Source organism: Pongo pygmaeus, chromosome 12 (genome assembly GCF_028885625.2).
Source record: "Pongo pygmaeus isolate AG05252 chromosome 12, NHGRI_mPonPyg2-v2.0_pri, whole genome shotgun sequence".
Classification (NCBI taxonomy): domain Eukaryota; kingdom Metazoa; phylum Chordata; class Mammalia; order Primates; family Hominidae; genus Pongo; species Pongo pygmaeus.
Genome location: NC_072385.2, coordinates 62,164,170 through 62,183,545, shown reverse-complemented (window position 1 = coordinate 62,183,545; position 19,376 = coordinate 62,164,170). Strand labels below are relative to the sequence as shown.

The 19,376-nt window shown below is 36.5% G+C and overlaps 1 protein-coding gene and 1 non-coding gene across 4 annotated transcripts in view; one reads left to right on the top strand and one right to left on the bottom strand.

The window, feature by feature from the left end:
* ZNF638 (zinc finger protein 638) overlaps positions 1-19,376 on the top strand; it is a 152,391-nt gene that overhangs the window by 90,990 nt on the left and 42,025 nt on the right. For all 3 annotated transcript variants that reach the window (XM_054476648.1, XM_063648591.1, XM_054476649.2), the window contains exons 7-10: positions 1,209-1,355; positions 2,700-2,822; positions 12,968-13,026; positions 13,259-13,311. In XM_054476648.1, coding sequence (XP_054332623.1) covers positions 1,209-1,355; positions 2,700-2,822; positions 12,968-13,026; positions 13,259-13,311 — 382 coding nt within the window. The remainder of the gene's footprint in view (positions 1-1,208; positions 1,356-2,699; positions 2,823-12,967; positions 13,027-13,258; positions 13,312-19,376) is intronic.
* Positions 12,499-12,602, bottom strand: LOC129030916 (U6 spliceosomal RNA). Its single transcript, XR_008500814.1, has one exon. It is a non-coding gene; the product is annotated as a U6 spliceosomal RNA (small nuclear RNA).

Genomic DNA, 19,376 nt, shown 5'->3' with positions numbered 1-19,376 from the left:
ATAAGATTATTAATATATGAAGTTTTTTTCATTTTGTTTCAAGACTTCTAGGTGGTGGAAGTGGAACTTTTTTTTTAAATTTTCTTATTTACTAAAAAATAAGAGAAATGGGGGTCTCCCTTTCTCACCCAGGCTGGAGTGCAGTGGCACAGTCATAACTCACTGCAGCCTCAAGTTCCTGAGCTCAAGTATCCTCCTGCCTCAGGCTCCCAGGTAGTTAAGACTACAGGTATGCGCCAACACACCCAGCTGGGTGTTTTAATTTTTTTTTTTTTTTGGAGACAGAGTCTCACTCTGTCACCCAGGCTGGAGTGCAGTGGCGCGATCTTGGCTCACGCAACCTCCGCCTCCCGGGTTCAAGTGATTCTCCTGCCTCCTGCCTTAGCCTCCTGAGCAGCTGGGATTACAGGCGTGTGCCACCACGCCTGGCTAATTTTTTTTATTTTTAGCAGAGACGGGGTTTCACCGTGTTGGTCAGGCTGGTCTCAAACACCTGACCTTGTGATCCATCCACTTGGTCTCCCAAAGTGCTGGGATTACAGGCGTGAGCCACTGGGCCTGGCTTTTTTTTTTTTTTTAAATATAGAGTCTTAGTATGTTGCCCATCCTGGTCTTAAACTCCTGGCCTCAAGCGATCTTTCTGCCTTGGCCTCCCAAAGCAGTGGGATACAGGCATGAGCCACCATGCCTGGCCCTAATTTTTAACGTAAGTGGTAAAGTTGATACTACAGTGTATTCAAATGGTATGCATTATATATGAATTTTTAAAAATATTATACCTGTCTAGAGATCATTTCCAATTATTAGAACAGAGGGGGTGAGCAAAGCTGTAATTTCAGCTTTACTTGTTGGTGGGCCATGTAGTTTCATGGAAAAATTCTCTCTAATGGCCTTGGAACATTCCATAGATCTTATTTGCTATAAGATGCTATAAACAGAAAAGAGCACCTATAAACCATTTCCGGGTTAAAAAATGTAAGTAACATTTCTTATCACTTTTGCATTTAAAATCTTATTAAAGTGTTAAAATTGTGATTTAAAAAACTGCGTAAAGGGGATGGTGAAGGAAAAAGAAAAATGGGTAAAATATTTGGAAAAGACCCTTTAGTGTACTAATATTAGTGGTAGAAGAAATTATATAGGAAATTATCACTGTACATTGTAGCTTAATTTGGTTTATTTTAAATTTTCTTTCACTCCAAAAATAGCTTCGGAAAGAACAGTCATTGCATTATGGTTCGGTTCTTCTTATATCTGAATTACCAGAGGATGGTTGTACTGAAGAAGATGTGAGAAAATTATTTCAACCATTTGGGAAAGTGAATGATGTCCTGATTGTTCCATATAGAAAAGAGGTGAGTCATTTAGTCTGTGGTAAAAATTCATACAAAGTGATTGCTTTAATGATTCTATAAATTGCTGTTGTGTTCCTTAGCTGCTTGTACTGCATATATAATTGTTCTTTGAGAGTTATATAAATGTTTGGATGTGAATAAGCAAGGCCCCAAAATAATGTTTTATATCCTTTAAAATAAGTGTTTGCCCACTTTTTCTGTAAAGGGCCAGCTAAATATTTTTGGTTTTATGAGCCATCTTTAGGATCTCAACTACTGTGCTCTGGCATTCTAGTACAATAACAGCTATAAGTAATATGTAAATGCGCAAGCATGGCTGTGTCCAAAAAACTATTTACAAAAATAGGTAGTATGCTATAGTTTGCTAGTCATTAGTTAGAACACCAGTTAGATAAGACTAAAACAAATTATTTCCTTTGTATGGTAAGTATTTTCTGTGGGTTATATTCCAATAACTCACATGATAAAGTTAAGAACTATGAACAGTTCTTAACATAAGCACAACATAAAATAGTTAAGGCTGGGCGTGTTGGCTTGTGCCTGTAATCGCAGCACTTTGGGAGGCCGAGGCAGGTGGATCACCTGAGATCAGGAGTTTGATACCAGCCTGACCAACGCGGCGAAACCTGGTGTCTACTAAGAATACAAAAATTAGCCAGGCGTCTGTAATCCCAGCTACGTGGGAGGTTGAGGCAGGAGAATCTCTTGAACTCGGGAGGCAGAGGTTGCAGTGAGTAGAGATCGCGCCGCTGCACTCTAGCCTGGGCAACAGAGTAAGGCTCCGTCTCAAAAAAAAAAAAAAAAAGTTTTGTGAGTTAAGGCTGGGTGTGGTGGCTGAAGTCTGTAATCCCAGTACTTTGAGAGGCCAAGGCTGGAGGATCGCTTGAGGCCAGGAGTTCAAGACCAGCCTGGGCAACATAGCGAGCCCTCCGTCTTAATTTTTTAAATAAGTTTGTGAGTCAGGACAGGGAACATAGTGATAGTGTTGTCTTTTTTACAAGAAGCCTTTAAAATGTCAGACCTACCACAAGCTGGACCATATCTTCCCTTCCCTCTTATTGTTCAGTGAGCCCTGCCTTCTCATTTCCTCTTCTTCCATGAGCCTGCCTGGATTTTGTTTATCTTGGTAGTGGTATAGAAATTCTGTAAGGTTAAATGTCCATTTAATGTGTGAAACATCCTTAATCAAATTATATTTGAGCAAAATAAAAACAGGCAAAAGGAACCATGACTTGAGGTAGTTTCATAGTTTGATGTTACAAAAGAAAGGATTAAGTCCATTTTAAAATGCAGGAACTTTTAAAGATAGATTTGTGACTAAAGATGGAATAAATTTCATTTTAGGCTTACCTAGAAATGGAATTTAAAGAGGCAATTACTGCAATTATGAAGTACATTGAAACAACACCTCTTATGATAAAAGGAAAAAGTGTGAAAATATGTGTTCCAGGAAAGAAAAAAGCACAGGTAAACTGGATTTAGGTCTTAAATGTTTTATCACTGTTGTTTAGTTTAACTTTTTTGTTTAAGTATGGCACACATACAGAAATATGCATAGAAACATAAATGTTAGCTCAACGCATTATATGTGCATTAATTCAAGTATGTTGAAATTAAAACTTCTTCATACATGTATGGTGCTATATACAGTATTAAATAACAACAACTAGGAGAAAATACTTGCCATATATAACACAAAAATAGCAAACATCTGTGAATCCGTTACCTAGGTCACAAAAGCGAACATTGACAGTATATGGAAGTCCCTTGCTTACTTCTTCTCAATTCTTACACCCTCCCTTCTTCTCATAAGTAACCACTAACTTGATTTCTAATGCCATAGTTGAGTTATGCCTGTTTTCAACTTTACATAAACAAAATCATAGAGTGTATATTCTTTGTGCCTTTACTTCCTTAGAAGTATCAAGTTTTGTAACTTTAATTTTTCTAGATCATTTCTATGCTTCAGTTTATATGATCGTAGATAATATCTATAGAATTACTTTAAATTACCTTTTAAGGATGAGCTTTCTGTTAAGTAAAAAGCTATATGTATATCTCACCTGTAAGGTTTTCTTTGTGTATGTGTGTGTTTTTTAAAATAGGGTGTTGAGAAAATATATTTATATCTAAAAAAAAATTATTGTATTTTTAATTTTTGTGGGACATAGTAGGTATATATATTTATGAGGTACATGAGATATTTAGATACAGGCATGCAGTGTGTAATAATCACATTATGGAAAATGGGATATCTGTCCCCTCCAGCATTTATTCTTTGTGTATCAAACAATCCAGTTATACTCTTATAATTGTTTAAAAATGTACCATTAAATTATTTTTTACTATAGTCACTGTTGTGCTAGCTAATACTGGGTCTTACTCATTCTGTTTTTTTTTGTACCCGTTAATTATCCCCTCATCTACCCCCTATTACCCTTCCCAGCCGCATAACCATCCTTCGACTTTCTGTCTCCATGAGTTCAATTGTTTTAGAGCCCACAAATTGTGGGATTTTTTAGATACCACAAATAAGTGGGAACGTGTGATCTTTGTCTTTCTGTGTCTGGCTTATTTCACTTAATATAATGACTTCCAGTTTCATCCATGTTATTTTAAATGACTGAATCTCATTCATTTTTATGGCTGAAGAGTATTCCATTGTGTATATGTACCACATTTTATCTGTTCATCTGTTGATGGACACTTAGTTTGCTTCCAGGTCTTAGCTAATGTGAATAGTGCTGCAAGAAACATGGGAGGAGTACAGATATCTCTTTGATATACTGATTTCTTTTCTTTTGGGTATATATACCCAGCAGTGGGATTGCTGGATTGTATGGTAGATCCTATTTTTAGTTTCTTAGGACCCTTCAAAATATTCTCCATAGTGATTGTACTAATTTACGTTACCACCAACAATATACTGAGGGTTCCCTTTTCTCCACATCCTGGCCAGCATTTGTTTTTGCCTGTCTTTTGGATAAAAGCCATTTTAACCGGGGTAAGATGATATCTCATTGTAGTTTTGATTTGCATTTCTGTGATGATCAGTGATGTTGAGTACCTTTTCATGTGCCTTTTTGCCATTTGTGTGTCGTCTTTTGAGAAATGTTTCTTCAGATCTTTTGCCCATTTTTTTTTTTATCAGAGTATTAGTTTTTTTTTTTCCTGTAAAGTGGCTTGAGTTCCTTATATATTCTGGTTATTAATCCCTTGTCAGATGGATAGTTTGCAAATATTTTCTCTCATTTTGTGGGTTGGCTCTTTGTTGTTTTGTTTTCTTTGCTCTGCAGAAGCTTTTTAACTTGAAGTGGTCCCATTTGTTCATTTTTGTACAGCATTTGCCTATGTTTGTGGGGTATTACTGAAGAAATATTTGCCCAGACCGATGTCCTGGAGAGAGAGTTCCTCTAGTGTTTTCTTGTAGTAGTTTCATAGTTTAAGATCTTAGGTAAAAGTCTTTAATCTATTTTTATTTGATTTTTGTATATGGTGAGAGATGGGGTTCAGGTTCATTAATGCGTATGGATATCCAGTTTTCCCAGCTGGTACCTCCCTAGGTTACGTGCCATCCCAGCCCACTAGCTCTAATCCCAGCCCCAGCCCTAAGAGTTGCCTAGGAGTTGCAGTCCTTGTGTCCTAGACTACCTTTCAGGTTTACCTAGCACCCTGGAGCACTTTAGTCCATGATAGTGAGACTTGCCAAGAAATTCAGATTCTTATTGCTGGGATGGATGATTCCTCTTTGGCTAGGTCTGGTCCAAAGGCTCCTTCAGTGCATGGGTGCTGGCTGAGTACAGCATGGCTTTGCTGTCAACTGTGACAGAGCAGCACTGAGTTCAGTGTAAAGTCCCCTAGTTACTGCGCTGTCCCTTCCTAAAGTGCACAGACTCTGTCCATGTTGTGGGGCCCGATCAGGGAGGTGTGCTGTCAGGGATTTAAAGCTGTCTCTGCTACCCTCTTCAATGCCTCTTTCAGTGATACAAAGTCAAAACCTGGTAGTATGATTGCTCACTTGATATTTGGTTCTTGTGATGATGCTTTTCTGTGTGCAGATAGTCGGTAGAATTTAGTGTTCCTGCTGGGGATGGGATGAACAGTGTAGGTTTCTATTCTACCATTTTGTTCCAGCCAGCTATGTGTTCTAGTAATTTAATTTTTCTACCAGCTGTAGAATGGCTACTTTATAGGGGTTCTATAACACACATTTCTCAGTAATTTGATTTGGTAGTCTAACCATGTTAGTGCATTTAGATTTTCGTCATTCTTTGTAACTTCTCTGTAGTGTTTCTCTGTATGAATATACCACAGATATATTACCAATTCCTTACTGATTGATATTTAGGTTGTTTCTAGAAACAGAACTTTAGTTAACACCTTGTGTACCTTCACAGGCCATCTTTTGACATTTATGATAGTGTTTTTTTAGGTGACACCTACCCAATGGAATGGTTGGTTTATAGGATGCACAGTAATGGATAATGTAGGATTGCTCACTAAATAACTGTTACAATTTACTCCCTGGTAATTTATGAGAGTATTACCAACAACATCTTAATTTCTTCAGCTTTAAAAATTCATTTTATAGAAAATGATACCTAGTTTTAATTTGCATCTTTTTGATTATTCATTAACTTCTTTTTATATAATTGTTAGCTATATCTATTAACTGTTTAAGTGAGCTGTCTGTATCTTTTCCTATTTTGTTATTGTTGTCTTTTTAAAAATATTCATTTGAAGGTGCATGAATATTGTGCATTCTAGACACTAATTTTGCATTATATGTAAGAAGTCTTTTCTTACAGTCTGTTGCTTGTGTTGTGCATACATATATCAAGTTTGATTTTTTTTTTTTTTGGTTGAATTTTTTTTTTTTTTTTTTTTGGCGGAGCCTCTCTCTGTCGCCCAGGCTGGAGTGCAGTGGCACTATCTCGCCTCACTGCAAGCTCCTCCTCCCGGGTTCACACCATTCTCCTGCCTCAGCCTCCTGAGTACCTGGGACTACAGGTGCTCGCCACTAATAGAGACGGGGTTTCACCATGTTAGCCAGGATGGTCTTGATCTCCTGACCTTGTGATCTGCCCGCCTCAGCCTCTGAAAGTGCTGGGATTACAGGCGTGAGCCACCTCGCCTGGCCAAGTTTGAAATTTTTATGTACTCAAATTTATTGCTATTTTATGGCTTCTGCATTTTTTTCTTTATTATTTTTTTTGCCTGTGACACAGCCTCAGGAGGTTCTGAGGACATGTTCCCCTCTTTTTGAGACAGGGTCTCACTCTGTCACCCAGGCTGGAGTGCAGTGGCACAATTTCGGCTCATTGCCACCTGCGCTTCCCAGGCTCAAATAATCCTCCCACCTCAGCCTCCTGAGTACCTGGGACTACAGGTGCAAGCCACCGCGCATAGCTTAGTTTTAATTTATTTTTTGTAGATATGAGGTTTCACCTTGTTGCCCAAGGTGATCTCACACTCCTGGGCTCAGGTGATTCTCCTGCCTCGGCCTCCCAAAGTGTTGGGATTACAGGTGTGAGCCACTGTTTTTGGCCTGCTTTTTTTCTTTTGTCTTTTTAAGAACTTGCCTGTGCTAGTGCCTAAAAGGTTTTATTCCTTAATCTATTATTTGCAGCATAATATAGGATTGGAATCAGTATTGTTTCCAAAATGGGAGCCAGTTAGCCTCAACACTATTTATGCCTAATTTATCCTAGTTGATTTGAAAAGCTTCTTTTATGTGTATAAATTCTGTATACATAGATGTGTTTCATACTCTTCTGTTGTGGCAATACTATGTGATTTCTGTTACAACAGTTATTATAACTTCATAATATTTCCCTGTCTTTCTTGTAGAGTTATTTATTCATTTTGGTTAATGTTTTTCCTCTTTATTTAAATTCATTTTATTTAATCTTGAACATTTACTCCTGCACATTAGTTTTAAAATCAGTTTAAGTTCTCTTAAAAAAACTTACTGGAATTTAATAAATACTGTGTTGAATTTGTAATAGTATTTTTACAACACTAAGTCTTTCTATCAAGAAACATAATTCGTTGGCTGGTGGCTCTGGCCTGTTATCCTAGCATTTTGAGAGGCTGAGGTGGGCAGATAACTTGAGCTCAGGAGTTTGAGACCAGCCTGGGGCAATATGATGAAACCCTGCCTCTACTAAAAATACAAAAATTAGCTGGGTGCGGTGGTGCGTGCATGTAGTCCCAGCTACTCAGGAGGAGGCTGAGGCAGGAGGATTGCTTGAGCCCACGAGGTGGAGAGGTCGCACTGAGCTGAGATAGCACCATGGCACCCCAGCCTGGGCAACAGAGCCAGGCTTTGTCTTAAACAAACAAAGAACATGGTTTGTCTATTTAGATTTCCTTTTATGCCCTTTAGCAAGTTTTACTTTTTTTTCCATAAAGTTCTTGAACATTTTGTGGGGGTTAAATTTATTATTTTACTTATTTTTACATATAGCTATTAGAGAGAATCTTTATTTTTTAGTTCTCATATGTTTTCTAGTTAGTTACTACTAGAGTAACCTGTCATCCTAGTTTATACCTGCTATATGCCATCCATTTATTCCCATTGTCCTGGTTTGGATAATAAATCGTGTGACCTTAGTTACTACCAATTTTATCATTTAAGATTTCATTCAGTTTCAACTAATAAAATCTCACTAGTGGATTGTTAACAAATAAGAGGTATATTTATCTCATAACAGAAATCTGCATGTAGGTGGTCCAGTGCTCGTGCAACAGCTCCATAATACCTTCAGGAACCTCACCTTGTCTTCCAGCACTACTGTCTTTAGAATGTATCTTTCATCCTCAGTTGTGAGATGGTTTCTGCGCCTTCTGGCATCTTTTCTATCTTCGAGACATACAGGAATAAAAATGCAGAGCAAAATGAGTTTTTGTTTTCTTTTCTGGAAAGAGTGAGTTCCCCAGCAGCATTTGCCTGCATTTGATTTACCAGAACTACCAGACACATGGCCATCTAGTTGCAGAGGCAGTTAAGGAGAAACAAGGATTAAATACATAATTTAAGAACTTAAACTTTATCCTGTAGAGAGGTATATGTTATTCAAGGTTTTTGAACCAGGGCATGACATAATAAAATGGAGATTAGAAAGATTCATTTGGAAATGGTTTGGAGAATGAGTTAGGCAAATGATTTTGAAGGCAAAGAAAGCCTAGCAGATTGAGTAAAGTGGAGAAGAGCATTGAAGTCCAATTAGAAGACTCGTTTAATCAATATACTCAGCCTTTTGTGATAATGGTAATGGTTTGTGGGTAGATTAGTAACCTTGAAAACAGAAAGGAATAGTGGCTTATGCTAGTGACTGTCCAGAAAGACCTAGCTGATCATTAAATTTTGGGAATTGTTGAGAAGGCCAGTTTTCTTTCATTCTAAACAGTTAACGTAGTTAAGGAACATAGGTAAGGATACATTTAAGGAAATAGGATGTTTCAGATAGCTTAAAAAATTCTCTTGGCCAACTTTTTGATGAAGTTGGTAAAGTAGCAATGTAAGTCCAAGAGCCCAGGCATATTTACTGTCATGATTTTCATAGTAATGAGTAGGAAAAGAAAATACGAGCACTAGAAGCTGGAAAACATGCCATTTTCATGGCAGATTTTAATGTTCTTCAGCTAAATGTTGTTTGGATGATGCTGGAACAAGAAGGCTAACTCATGACACCTCTGTTGTGACAGAGCAACATGCCTAGGGATTGAGTGGAGGGAACTCTGAAAAGAATTTGAGTTGTGCCTTCTTCATATTGGAAGTATGTGGACAGTTGTTTTTGTTGTTGTTTGTTTGTTTTGTTTTGTTTTGTAAATAAGTGTCTGAGGCAGGAAGGGGCAATCTTTTTGGCCTGTTACCACTTCAAGTTTTTCTACCAGTGCAAGCCAAAAATAAGCTGAAAGAACAAACTAGGAAAAAGAAGAGCTGTGCTATAGCTTTCTTTGTCCAAATCTTGATTTTGGCATGGCATGTCAAAACCTAGAAAAAACTTACCTGCCCAACATTTGATATTTCATGTTAGGACTGCCTCTAACTCTAGCTGTTTCATGTAACATCTTCTCCATTTTGCTGCTTCTATGAATCTAAATATTACAGAAAAGGTAAAAAATATCCTATATCCCTGTGTTAATATGGATTTGTACAACTCTTGTCAGAAACTAGGTAGCCTAGTCTTTAATAATAACGTGGTAACCTAGTCTTTAATAATAATAATTTAATAATAACCTCGACATCCATTCTTAGCAGTGATTCTTAAGTCTTTTTGAGCTATTCCTTGCCCCACCATTACCAGTAATCTGATGAAAGCAAACATTCTTTTTTTCCCAGAGAAAGGGCCATATACTCATACTTTAAAAGTTTTCTTTAAAGTATCAGGAGCCCAGTGCAGTGGCTCATGCCTGTAATCCCAGCACTTTGGGAGGCCGAGGCAGGATAATTGCTTGAGCCCAGGAGTTTGAGACTAGCCAGGGCAATATAGTGAGATCTTATCTCTACAAAAAATTAAAAAATTGACCTAGTGTGGTGGCACGCACCCAGCTGCTGGGTGGGTGCGGTGGGAGGATCGCTTGAGCCCGGGAGGCGGAAGTTGGCTGGGTGATGGAGTGAGACCCTATCTTAACAAAAGGGGGCTGGGGGATGATCAGGAGCCCTTGATGTGGAAAAAAGTAGGATCAGATTTCTAATAAAACCCTTTCAGCCATGACATACTACTGCATTTCAACCTTGTGCAAAAAAACAATTTTTAAAACTTCAATTCAGTGTTTTCAGCAAGATTCATGGGGACATTACAATTAAAACTGGAGCAAGTAGTCAACTAAGAAGATTGCATGGATATGAAAAATAATGCTGGGCATTAGTGAACATTTGAGCATTACAGAAAATCTAATGAATTAACAAGAAGATAAAAGCGAAAATACGCAATCAGAATTCGAATGAGAGGTTTTCATTTTAATTCTGAAACTATTTCTTATTAGTTAAGCATCTGTTACGCCTCTGTTGTGTCAGGCATTGTAATATCTACAGAAGATGCAGTGGTGAGCAAGAGAGGTGTGATCCTACTCTTGGTGTGAAAGTTAAAAGAGTGAAAAATGATTAGAGGAAAGGCACGGTAGATATATTTAGAAGACACAGTCTGTACATAAGTGGAATTCCAGAAAGAGGACATCATTTAAATACTGAGGATTTTAAATTTCATGGTTATGGTGGGGCACCTTATAGTGATCTAGGCAGAAAACAGTTTAATTATACAAAGAAATAGTCTAGCCTTAGATCGCAAAGCAACACATTCTTAAGAGTTGAGTGGGAAAATGTGATTCATTGTAATTGAGTACATTCATTTCAGGTGGAATCCTAAGGTGTGTGTTAGGACAGTATTTATTCTCAGACATGCATGGCCTTAGAAGGTATTTCACTAATACATCTTTTTCTAAAACATTAAAATGAACTTAAGAAATGGAGAAGTTATATAAAATGTTGGCAGTGAACAATGAAACAAGTTAAACATAGACTAAAATCTAAATAATCATATTTTTATAAAATAAATTTCAAAAAATTTCACTTAAAATTACCAGAAAGATAATTTTCATCTGAAATGTATAGTCAAAAATTGGAATGTAGCCAAGGAGTAAAGGCTAAATGTTTCAACATACATCGGAACTTAGTAGTTTCAAATTTCTTTTAAAATTGAAAATTACCATTAGTAGAATAGAACTCTAAATAATTGAGTTGAAGGAACATGTGGGATAAAATCCCATATAGTGCAAAAGGAAATGACAAGAGTGCCCAAAAAGAACAGAAAGTATAAAACTGCATGAGAACAGTTATGATGAAATTCAGATCAAGTTAACAAATACTTGCTGAATGTTCAAGCATGACTTTATGCACTGGGAATAGAATATTGAAGAAAACAAAGTCCCTGGTATCACAGAGTTTTAACTTCAGGGATAGGGAGAGAAAGACCACAAATAAGTTAAAAATGCATATGTATTATGTTTGTTTTCAACAAGTGCTATGGTAAAAAAAAAATTAGGAAAGGGGAATAGAAGTACTCTTGTTGGGGAATGAAGAGCTGTGCAACTTTCAGTAAGGTAGTAGTTGGGGAAGATCTTATTGAAAAGGTGATATTTGAGCAAACACTCGAAGAAGATGAGGGACCAAACCACGTCCTGGATTGAGAGCATTCCAGACAGAAGGAATAGCACCTGTCAAACCTATACCTGTGTAGCATCTTAGAGGAGTAGAAAGGATGCTTGGGGTTGGAGTGAAGAAGTATAGGAAGAAGTGTATTGTGGTTTGGGAGTTAGAAGGTAGGTGGAACATATGTTGTAAACTTTTAGAGGCCATTGTAAGTACTGGCTTTTTTTCCTTGAGTCTAATGAGAGGTTTTGAGTTTTCGTAGAACAGCAGTTTCAGTCTGGGATTATGTTGTGAATAGAGAGTGAGTGAATGGCAAGGACCGAAGCAGAGACCATTACGAGGCGATTGTAGTAATCAAAGCAAAAGATAGTAGTAGATTAGACCAGGGTGATAGCAGTTGAACTTTAGACATTTGAAATGTCACAGTGCTATGAGAAACCATGTTTTTGAAAGATACAGTAGTTCCCCTTTATCTGAGGCTTGGCTTTGCAGTTTCAGTGGTCAGTTGTGGTTTGAAAATATTGAATAGAAAATTCCAGAAATACACAATTAACATGTTTTAAATTGTGCCCCATTCTGAGTTAGCATGATGAAATTTCATGCAGTCCAACTCCAGCCCACTGGGGCTGTGAGTCATTGCTTTGTCTAGAGTATCCACACTTTATATGCTACCTGCCGACTAGTCACTTAATAGCTGTCTTGGTTATCAGATTGACCATCACTGTATTGCAGTGCTTGTGTTTAACCCTCGTTTTACTTAATAATGGCCCTAAAGTGCAAGTATGGTGATGCTGGCAATTTGGATATGCCAAAGAGAAGGGGAAAAATGCTTCCTTTAAGTGAAAAGTTGAAAGTTTTCGACTTAATAAGGAGAGAAAAAAACTGTATGCTGAAGTTGCTAAGATCCACAGTACAGTAAGATATTTTGACAGACCATATTCACGTAAGTTTTATTACACTATATTGTTACAACTTATTTTTTTAATTTAAAATATGGAATGCCTAACGAATATGCGTGTCATCCTTGTGCAGGGGCCATGCTAATTACCGTATCATTCCAATTTTAGTATATGTGCTGCTGAAGGGAGCATTTTTCTATTTTATTATTGTTGATCTCTTACTATGTCTAATTTATAAATTAAACTTTCATGTATATACAGGAAAAAAACATAGTATATATAGGGTTCAGCACGAGCACGGTTTCAAGGCATCCACCGGGGGTCTTGGTTAAGGGGAAACTGCTGTAGTTAATGATAAGAAAATGCAGATGAGTTGTGAAAGATGAGATGTAAAATTAGGCTATGTAATCACAAATTGAAAAAAATGTCTTTATAAATTGGAAAAGGTAATAAGCATGTGTCCTTTAGAATAGGAAGATTTTTTTAGATCTTTGTTCTATATTTTCTAAATTGCTTTATACTAAATTTCTTTTGTTCAAAATATTTTTCCTACATAGAACAAAGAGGTGAAGAAAAAGACTTTAGAGTCAAAGAAAGTATCTGCATCTACCTTAAAGTAAGTGACTTTATGATTTCATATGTGAGAATGAAATGTGTATATGACTTAAGAAATTTTAATTTTTAAAACCGCATTTTAAATATATTTTATCACTATAACTACAATTTAAGAGGAATATCACTCCAGTTGAATTATTTTAAACGTTTTTAGGTTTAAATATTACATTTTTAGGATTTTGTAGAACTTAGAATTCCTAAGTTGCTGCTAAATTTTTTCTCCTTTTAAATAGAAGAGATGCAGATGCTTCAAAAGCCGTTGAAATTGTTACTTCAACTTCTGCTGGTAAGTTGTTACTTTTAATATTCTTCCAAATGAGTGTATCTTGTCAGTTTAGTAGAAACTTAGATGATGATGCTAGGAAGACACTATTGTGCTTTAATGAAGGAGACCCAAATTACATTCTTTAATTGGCCCCTGTATTAAGCAGGTGGTTAATATTTAATGCTGTGTAATTACAGAATCACTTCTGGAGTAAATACAACAAATCTATGAGATAATGTATGTGAAATATCTATCGTAGTTCCACAGTTAATAGCTGTTTTTTACATGTTTAGGTTAGTTATGCAATATCTCCCTCCATCCCCTCCCGATAAACCCACAAGACAAAACATAAGAAAGGTATGTTAAGATTGCTTATCTGGTCCCCTTTGATTTTGGAGGTTAATTGAGAGCCAAAAAGCAAGCAAAAAAGACTATCCAGAAATGGATGTTATCATACTCATGTACTAAAAGCTATTTCTTTATACTCAGGAAAATACTTGAAGCCATCATTATGAATCTAGTTAAATAAATTTTGCATACAGTTTTATAATCCGGGTTCTCTTTTTTCTTAGTCCATTTAGGACTAGAAAGGTGGAAAGAAGTTTTGAGACTAGTACTAGTGAGAATAAACAGCTCGATAATGAAAGACAGGAAAGAAAAGCTAAAATAAGGCAGAGACAAATTTAGGAACTTACATTGCGTTTTGTATGTTCTGTTTGGGGAAGGTAAAAATATAGTGTGTTGGTTTTTCTAACTGGAATGAGGTAAGAATTTAGGCACTAAGTTTTACTAGTGAGGTGAAAATTGGATTGTGTGGAATATCTCGTTTCCCCGTAAAGTTTAGTTGTATAGAGTACTGAAGTATTGAAGGTTAGCAGAGATACTATGAATGGCTTCTGGAAGGCAGTACATTTTGATTAAGATTTTAAATTAGGTAACGTTATGTGAAGAGATAAAATGTGGAGGCAGAAGATTACTTCATGTGGGGAGCACACAACAACAAAGGTAACAAAGTTGAATTATTCTATTGAAGGCCTTGAAGGGTCATGCTGAGAAGTTTTCAAATTTGACCCCATTAGTAGCATTTTCAGAATGTGTCGTGTTAAAGAGTAATTTCTGAAAGAAGTTTTGGGTAAAAAGGTTTGGGGTGTGTGTTATAGCTATTTTTTCTCTTTTGAAAAAATAATTCACAGAACACATTTTATGAAGTCCTTCAGGAAAGAAACCTATTTAGCTTTGTTTAGTCCACTGTTTCCTAAGCTTGGCAAAAGTACACTCCATTTTTTTCTGTATAAGAGCTAGTAACAATTGGTACAGACTCTGGGAAATTGCAGTAGAGAATATGGAGCTGCTCACTAATTGTTTAGGATTCTTATACAGATTGGATAAATTGGAGAGATGTAAAAATCCCACTGAGAAAAAACAGTTGGGCTTCACTTTGGGATGATAAGGACCTGATGTGAAAAAGGTTAATTTAAGTGATGTGAGGAGGTAAAATTTGCATTTTATTATATGGAATTTTTCAGTAAATGAGTTTAAAAAATTTTTTAAGTAATTAAAATTTTCAGAGTTTCAGTCCTGATAGGTTTTACTAAGAGTGCGATGATATTATTGATTACAATTGGAAAACTCACAGTGGTGCCTTTGAATTTGGGGTTAGGTCCTTAGATTTCAACATTACCAAATTTCAGCTGTCACGGGTATCTGCTAGAGATATTCTTTAGTCAGCCAATCATATGGCATTGAAAGTGAGATACTTGGGAATTTTTTTAAGTTTAAGGTCTAAATTTTGGAAAGCTAAGTACTTCCCTTCAATATAAATGTAGAAAGAAAAAGGAACCTATAAACAGGACTGAGAAAGTGACAGGTGAGAAAGGAAGGGTACTTGATAATTTTTTGAGATCCGCTCAGATTGAAGAGTGATAGGAAGAGTTAATTAGGGCAATTTTAAGGATAAATTTGATTATAAGCACAGGGAGGAAGCAAGAGTGTAATTTGATCATAAATGGAAACATTCGAGCTCTTACCCAGTACTAATTAAAAAGAAAAATAGTAATTATTGAGTACCTATTATATGCCCATGATAGGGGGCACTTTGTAGAGGCTTAGGATGTATCAGTGGACCAAATAGGCATGCCTGTCCCCAGACAGTTTACATTTTTAACTTGAGGTGACAAATATTAAATATAAAATAAACATTAAATAATATGAGTTTTAGAAAATGAGAAGTTCCGTGACACAAAGCTAAAGCAGAACCAGGGTAAAGGTGATGCAGGATTAGTTTGTTTTAAAGTTAGAATTTAGTATACAAAATAAGGTAAAAATGACTTATTAAGTAGACAGGCCTACTAACATATCTGTACCAGAAGAGAGAAAACAAGGAAAAGAAGCCTCACATTTGTGAGTATGATATTTATGCTGGGCACATAGTATACTTATGTTATTTTGTTTAATCTTTCAAACCATTCTTTGAGTTATAGTTAATGTTTGGCTGGGTGCGGTGGCTTATGCCTATAATCCCAGCACTTTGGGAGGTTGAGGCGGGCGCATCACCTGAGGTCAGGAGTTCAAGACCAGCCTGACCAACATGGTGAAACCCTGTCTCTACTAAAATACAAAGATTAGCTGCGTGTGGTGGTAGTAGTCCCAGCTACTCGGGAGGCCGAGGCACGAGAGTCTTTTGAACCTGGGAGGCAGAGGTTGCAGTGAGCCAAGATCGTGCCACTGCACTCCAGCCTGGGTGACAAGAGCGAGATTCCACCTCAAAAAAATATATTGTTCTCATTTTCTAGAAGAGATAGATTCAGAAAGGTTAAATGAGTCAGGGCCACATGGAAGAGTTAGAATTTGAACGCAAAACTTTATGATTCCAAAGCTTTGTGCATATACTAAATTACCTCCCTCAAGAATGAAAACTTGTTGATTTTCTTGGATCACTACTTTTCTCCAGCCTTTCTAGTTTTCCTAATAATATTTTCCTCTTCTCATGTCATGCTTTTCTTCCTGGGCGGTTTTCTTTTTTTTTTCTTTTAGTGAGATGGAGTTTCACTCTGTTGCCTTAGTCTGGAGTACAGTGGCATGATCTTGGCTCACTGCAACCCCTGCCTCCCAGGTTCAAGTGATTCTCCTGCCTCAGCCCCCGAGTAGCTGGGATTATGGGTATGCGACACTATGCCTGGCTAATTTTTCTTTTTTTTTTTTTTTTTTTTTTTTAGTAGAGATGGGGTTTCACCATGTTGGCCAGGCTGGTCTCAAACTCCTGACCTTAAGTGATGCACCCACCTCGGCCTCCCAAAGTGCTGGGATTACAGGTGTGAGCCACCACGCCTGGCCCTCTTCCTGGGTGATTTCTTTCCTCTCAGTCTTTAAGGACATCTCCCTTACATACATAAACTCTTCTATCCCCTTGAGTATATTCTTCTCATTTTCTTATATTATTTAACAGTTAGCACTAATCATCCGGTAGAGTAGTTCTTAACCCTGTCTTCTCTTTTCTTCTGTTCAACATAATTCAGATTTAGATAACATCCTTCCCCTTTTCAGCCAATCAGTGGCGGATCCATATTAGTTTTCCCTTGAATCTACTTCAGCTCTCAAATTCTTTATATGTAGCTCCATCATGCCTGTAATTCCTTTTAATTCAGACCTGTCATCTCACATTTGAACTTTTGAAGATAGCCTTCTGACGGGTATTTTTTATTCCATTCTCTGCTTTATTATACAGTTGTTGTCCAGAGGTCTCTTTAAAGCAGATCTGATCATTCTACTTCTAGCAACCAGTGGAATGAAGTCCAAATTCTTTGGCTTTCCATAAATTATTATTTGCCCTTTGACCACAGATTATCTTTTGAACCTATTAACAGTCAACTGTGTATTATTTTCTAGTCACTCAGAATAGTTTATTTTCCATGTTATTTCATTCCTTGGTTCTTTATTTATGCTGTCTATTTGCATGGAATTGATGTCTGACTTCATTTAACTTTAGTAAGCACTTAATAGGTTGCAGGCAAGGTACTGAAGATAAAAAGTCAGTTAAGACTTCTTTTGGGGAGAGTTGGGGGACAGATTCTGATTTATCCTGTAAGGCTCATCTTTGATGAAACTTCCTTGAACGAATGATTTTTTTCTCTTGTTATGGCTTTTCTCTTTTTTAGAAATAATATGTCCCCTTTTCTTTTTACCTTTTCAGTTCCCAGCTGAAAATGACATTCTTTTAAATCTAATTATAAAAGTAATGAATGTTTATTGTGAAAAATTTAAAATATTTCAGAAAATGTTTAAAGAAAGTGATTCACACCATTCAGAGATCACCTCTTGTTTGTTTGCTTAAGTCAGTTATTTCCCCAATAAAAGCCCTCTACTTACCTGTGGGAACTCCCACATGTGAGTTCCACCAAATCTTTCAGAAAGCAGTATTGATTTCAGCTATACCATGGCATTCAGGGGAAGGGAAAGCTTCCTGTAAAAGGGGAAATGAGAAAAGGTGGGGGAACAGGCTGATACATCAAATACTGACAAAGACACTACACACCTATCAGAATGGCTAAAATAAAAAATACTGATAGCACCAAATGCTGATGAGTATGTAGAGAAACTCATACATTGTGTGCAAGAGCAATTGTGAAATAGTACAGCCATTCTGGAAAAGAGTATGACAGTTTAACTTAACAAAACTAAACACGTGCTTACCATATGACGTCACTTACACTCTTGGGCACTCATCCCAGAGAAATGAAAACTTAGCTCATACAAAGGCCTTTACACGAGTATTTATGGGTACTTTGTTTATAATTGCCCCAAACTGGAAACAACACAAATGTTCTTCAGTGGATGAATGGCTATTTTAAAGAGTTTTATATTATAAAATTTCATGTGTATCACATTGAAATGAAATTACAGAGAGAGAACAGATTAGTGATTGTCAGGGTTGGTGGGAGGGAGGTGGCTATTGCTATAAATGGGTTTTAGAAGAGATCATTATGAAGGAACCGTTCTGTATCTTGGCTGGTGGTAGTCACACTGATCTACACCTATGATAAAATTTCACAGAGCTAAGTACACATTGCATGTAAAATGAGTGAAATCTGGATGTTGGTAGATTGTATCAATTGTGTCAGTTTTCTGTCTGTGATACTGTACTACAGTTATGCAAAGTGTTAACCATTGGAGGGAAACTGGGTGAAGGGTATATGGGGTCTCTCCCTCTTATTTCATACAACTCCATGTGAATTTACAATTATCCCAAAAGTGAAAGTTAAATATTTTTTAAATGCTGACAGCTTTCATAAAACTATAGAACAATTATATGTAGGAATATTAATGTTAAATTTTAGTGTAAAATTTTAACATATAGTGTCTGCGAGCACTTTGAATAACAGACTGTGCACAAGAGAGGGTCGTATTGGAAGTACAAATGGTTCAAAATGAGGAAATCTGTTAATTCAATTCTACCATATTAAAAAAAGAATATATGATCCTTTCCATAAATACTGAAAGGGATATTAACTTCAACATCCATTTCTAGCATTTAAAAAAGAATTCTTAGCGTGGGCAACGTAGTGAGACCCAGTCTGTATCAGAAATTAAGAAGTTATCTGGGCATGTTGGCATGTGCCAGCTACTTGCAAGGCTGATCTGGGAGGATTGCTTGAGCCCAGGAGGTCGAGGCTTCAGTGAACTGTGATCATGCTACTGTATCCCAGCCTATGCAACAGAGTGAGACCTTGTCTCAAAAAAAAAAAAAAAAAGTTTCTTAAATATGATATGTATGTGTGTATATATACTTTTATTTATGCACACACATACATATACAAATACACATATGTTAAAAGCCAGCATATGCTTAATAATGCATTAGATGCATTCCCATTAAGGTTGGGAACTAAACTGAGAATATGCATCAACACCTCTTTGAGTTAAAATAAATATTTTTTAAAACTAATAACCATTAACCAGTACAATGTAATTCAAGAGGCATGGAAATTGGAAAGTAGGATACACCATTATTTGCAAATATGATAGTATGATGGAAAACCTAAGAGAATCAATTATACAGTGCTATTTAATTATAATTACCCATCTTAATT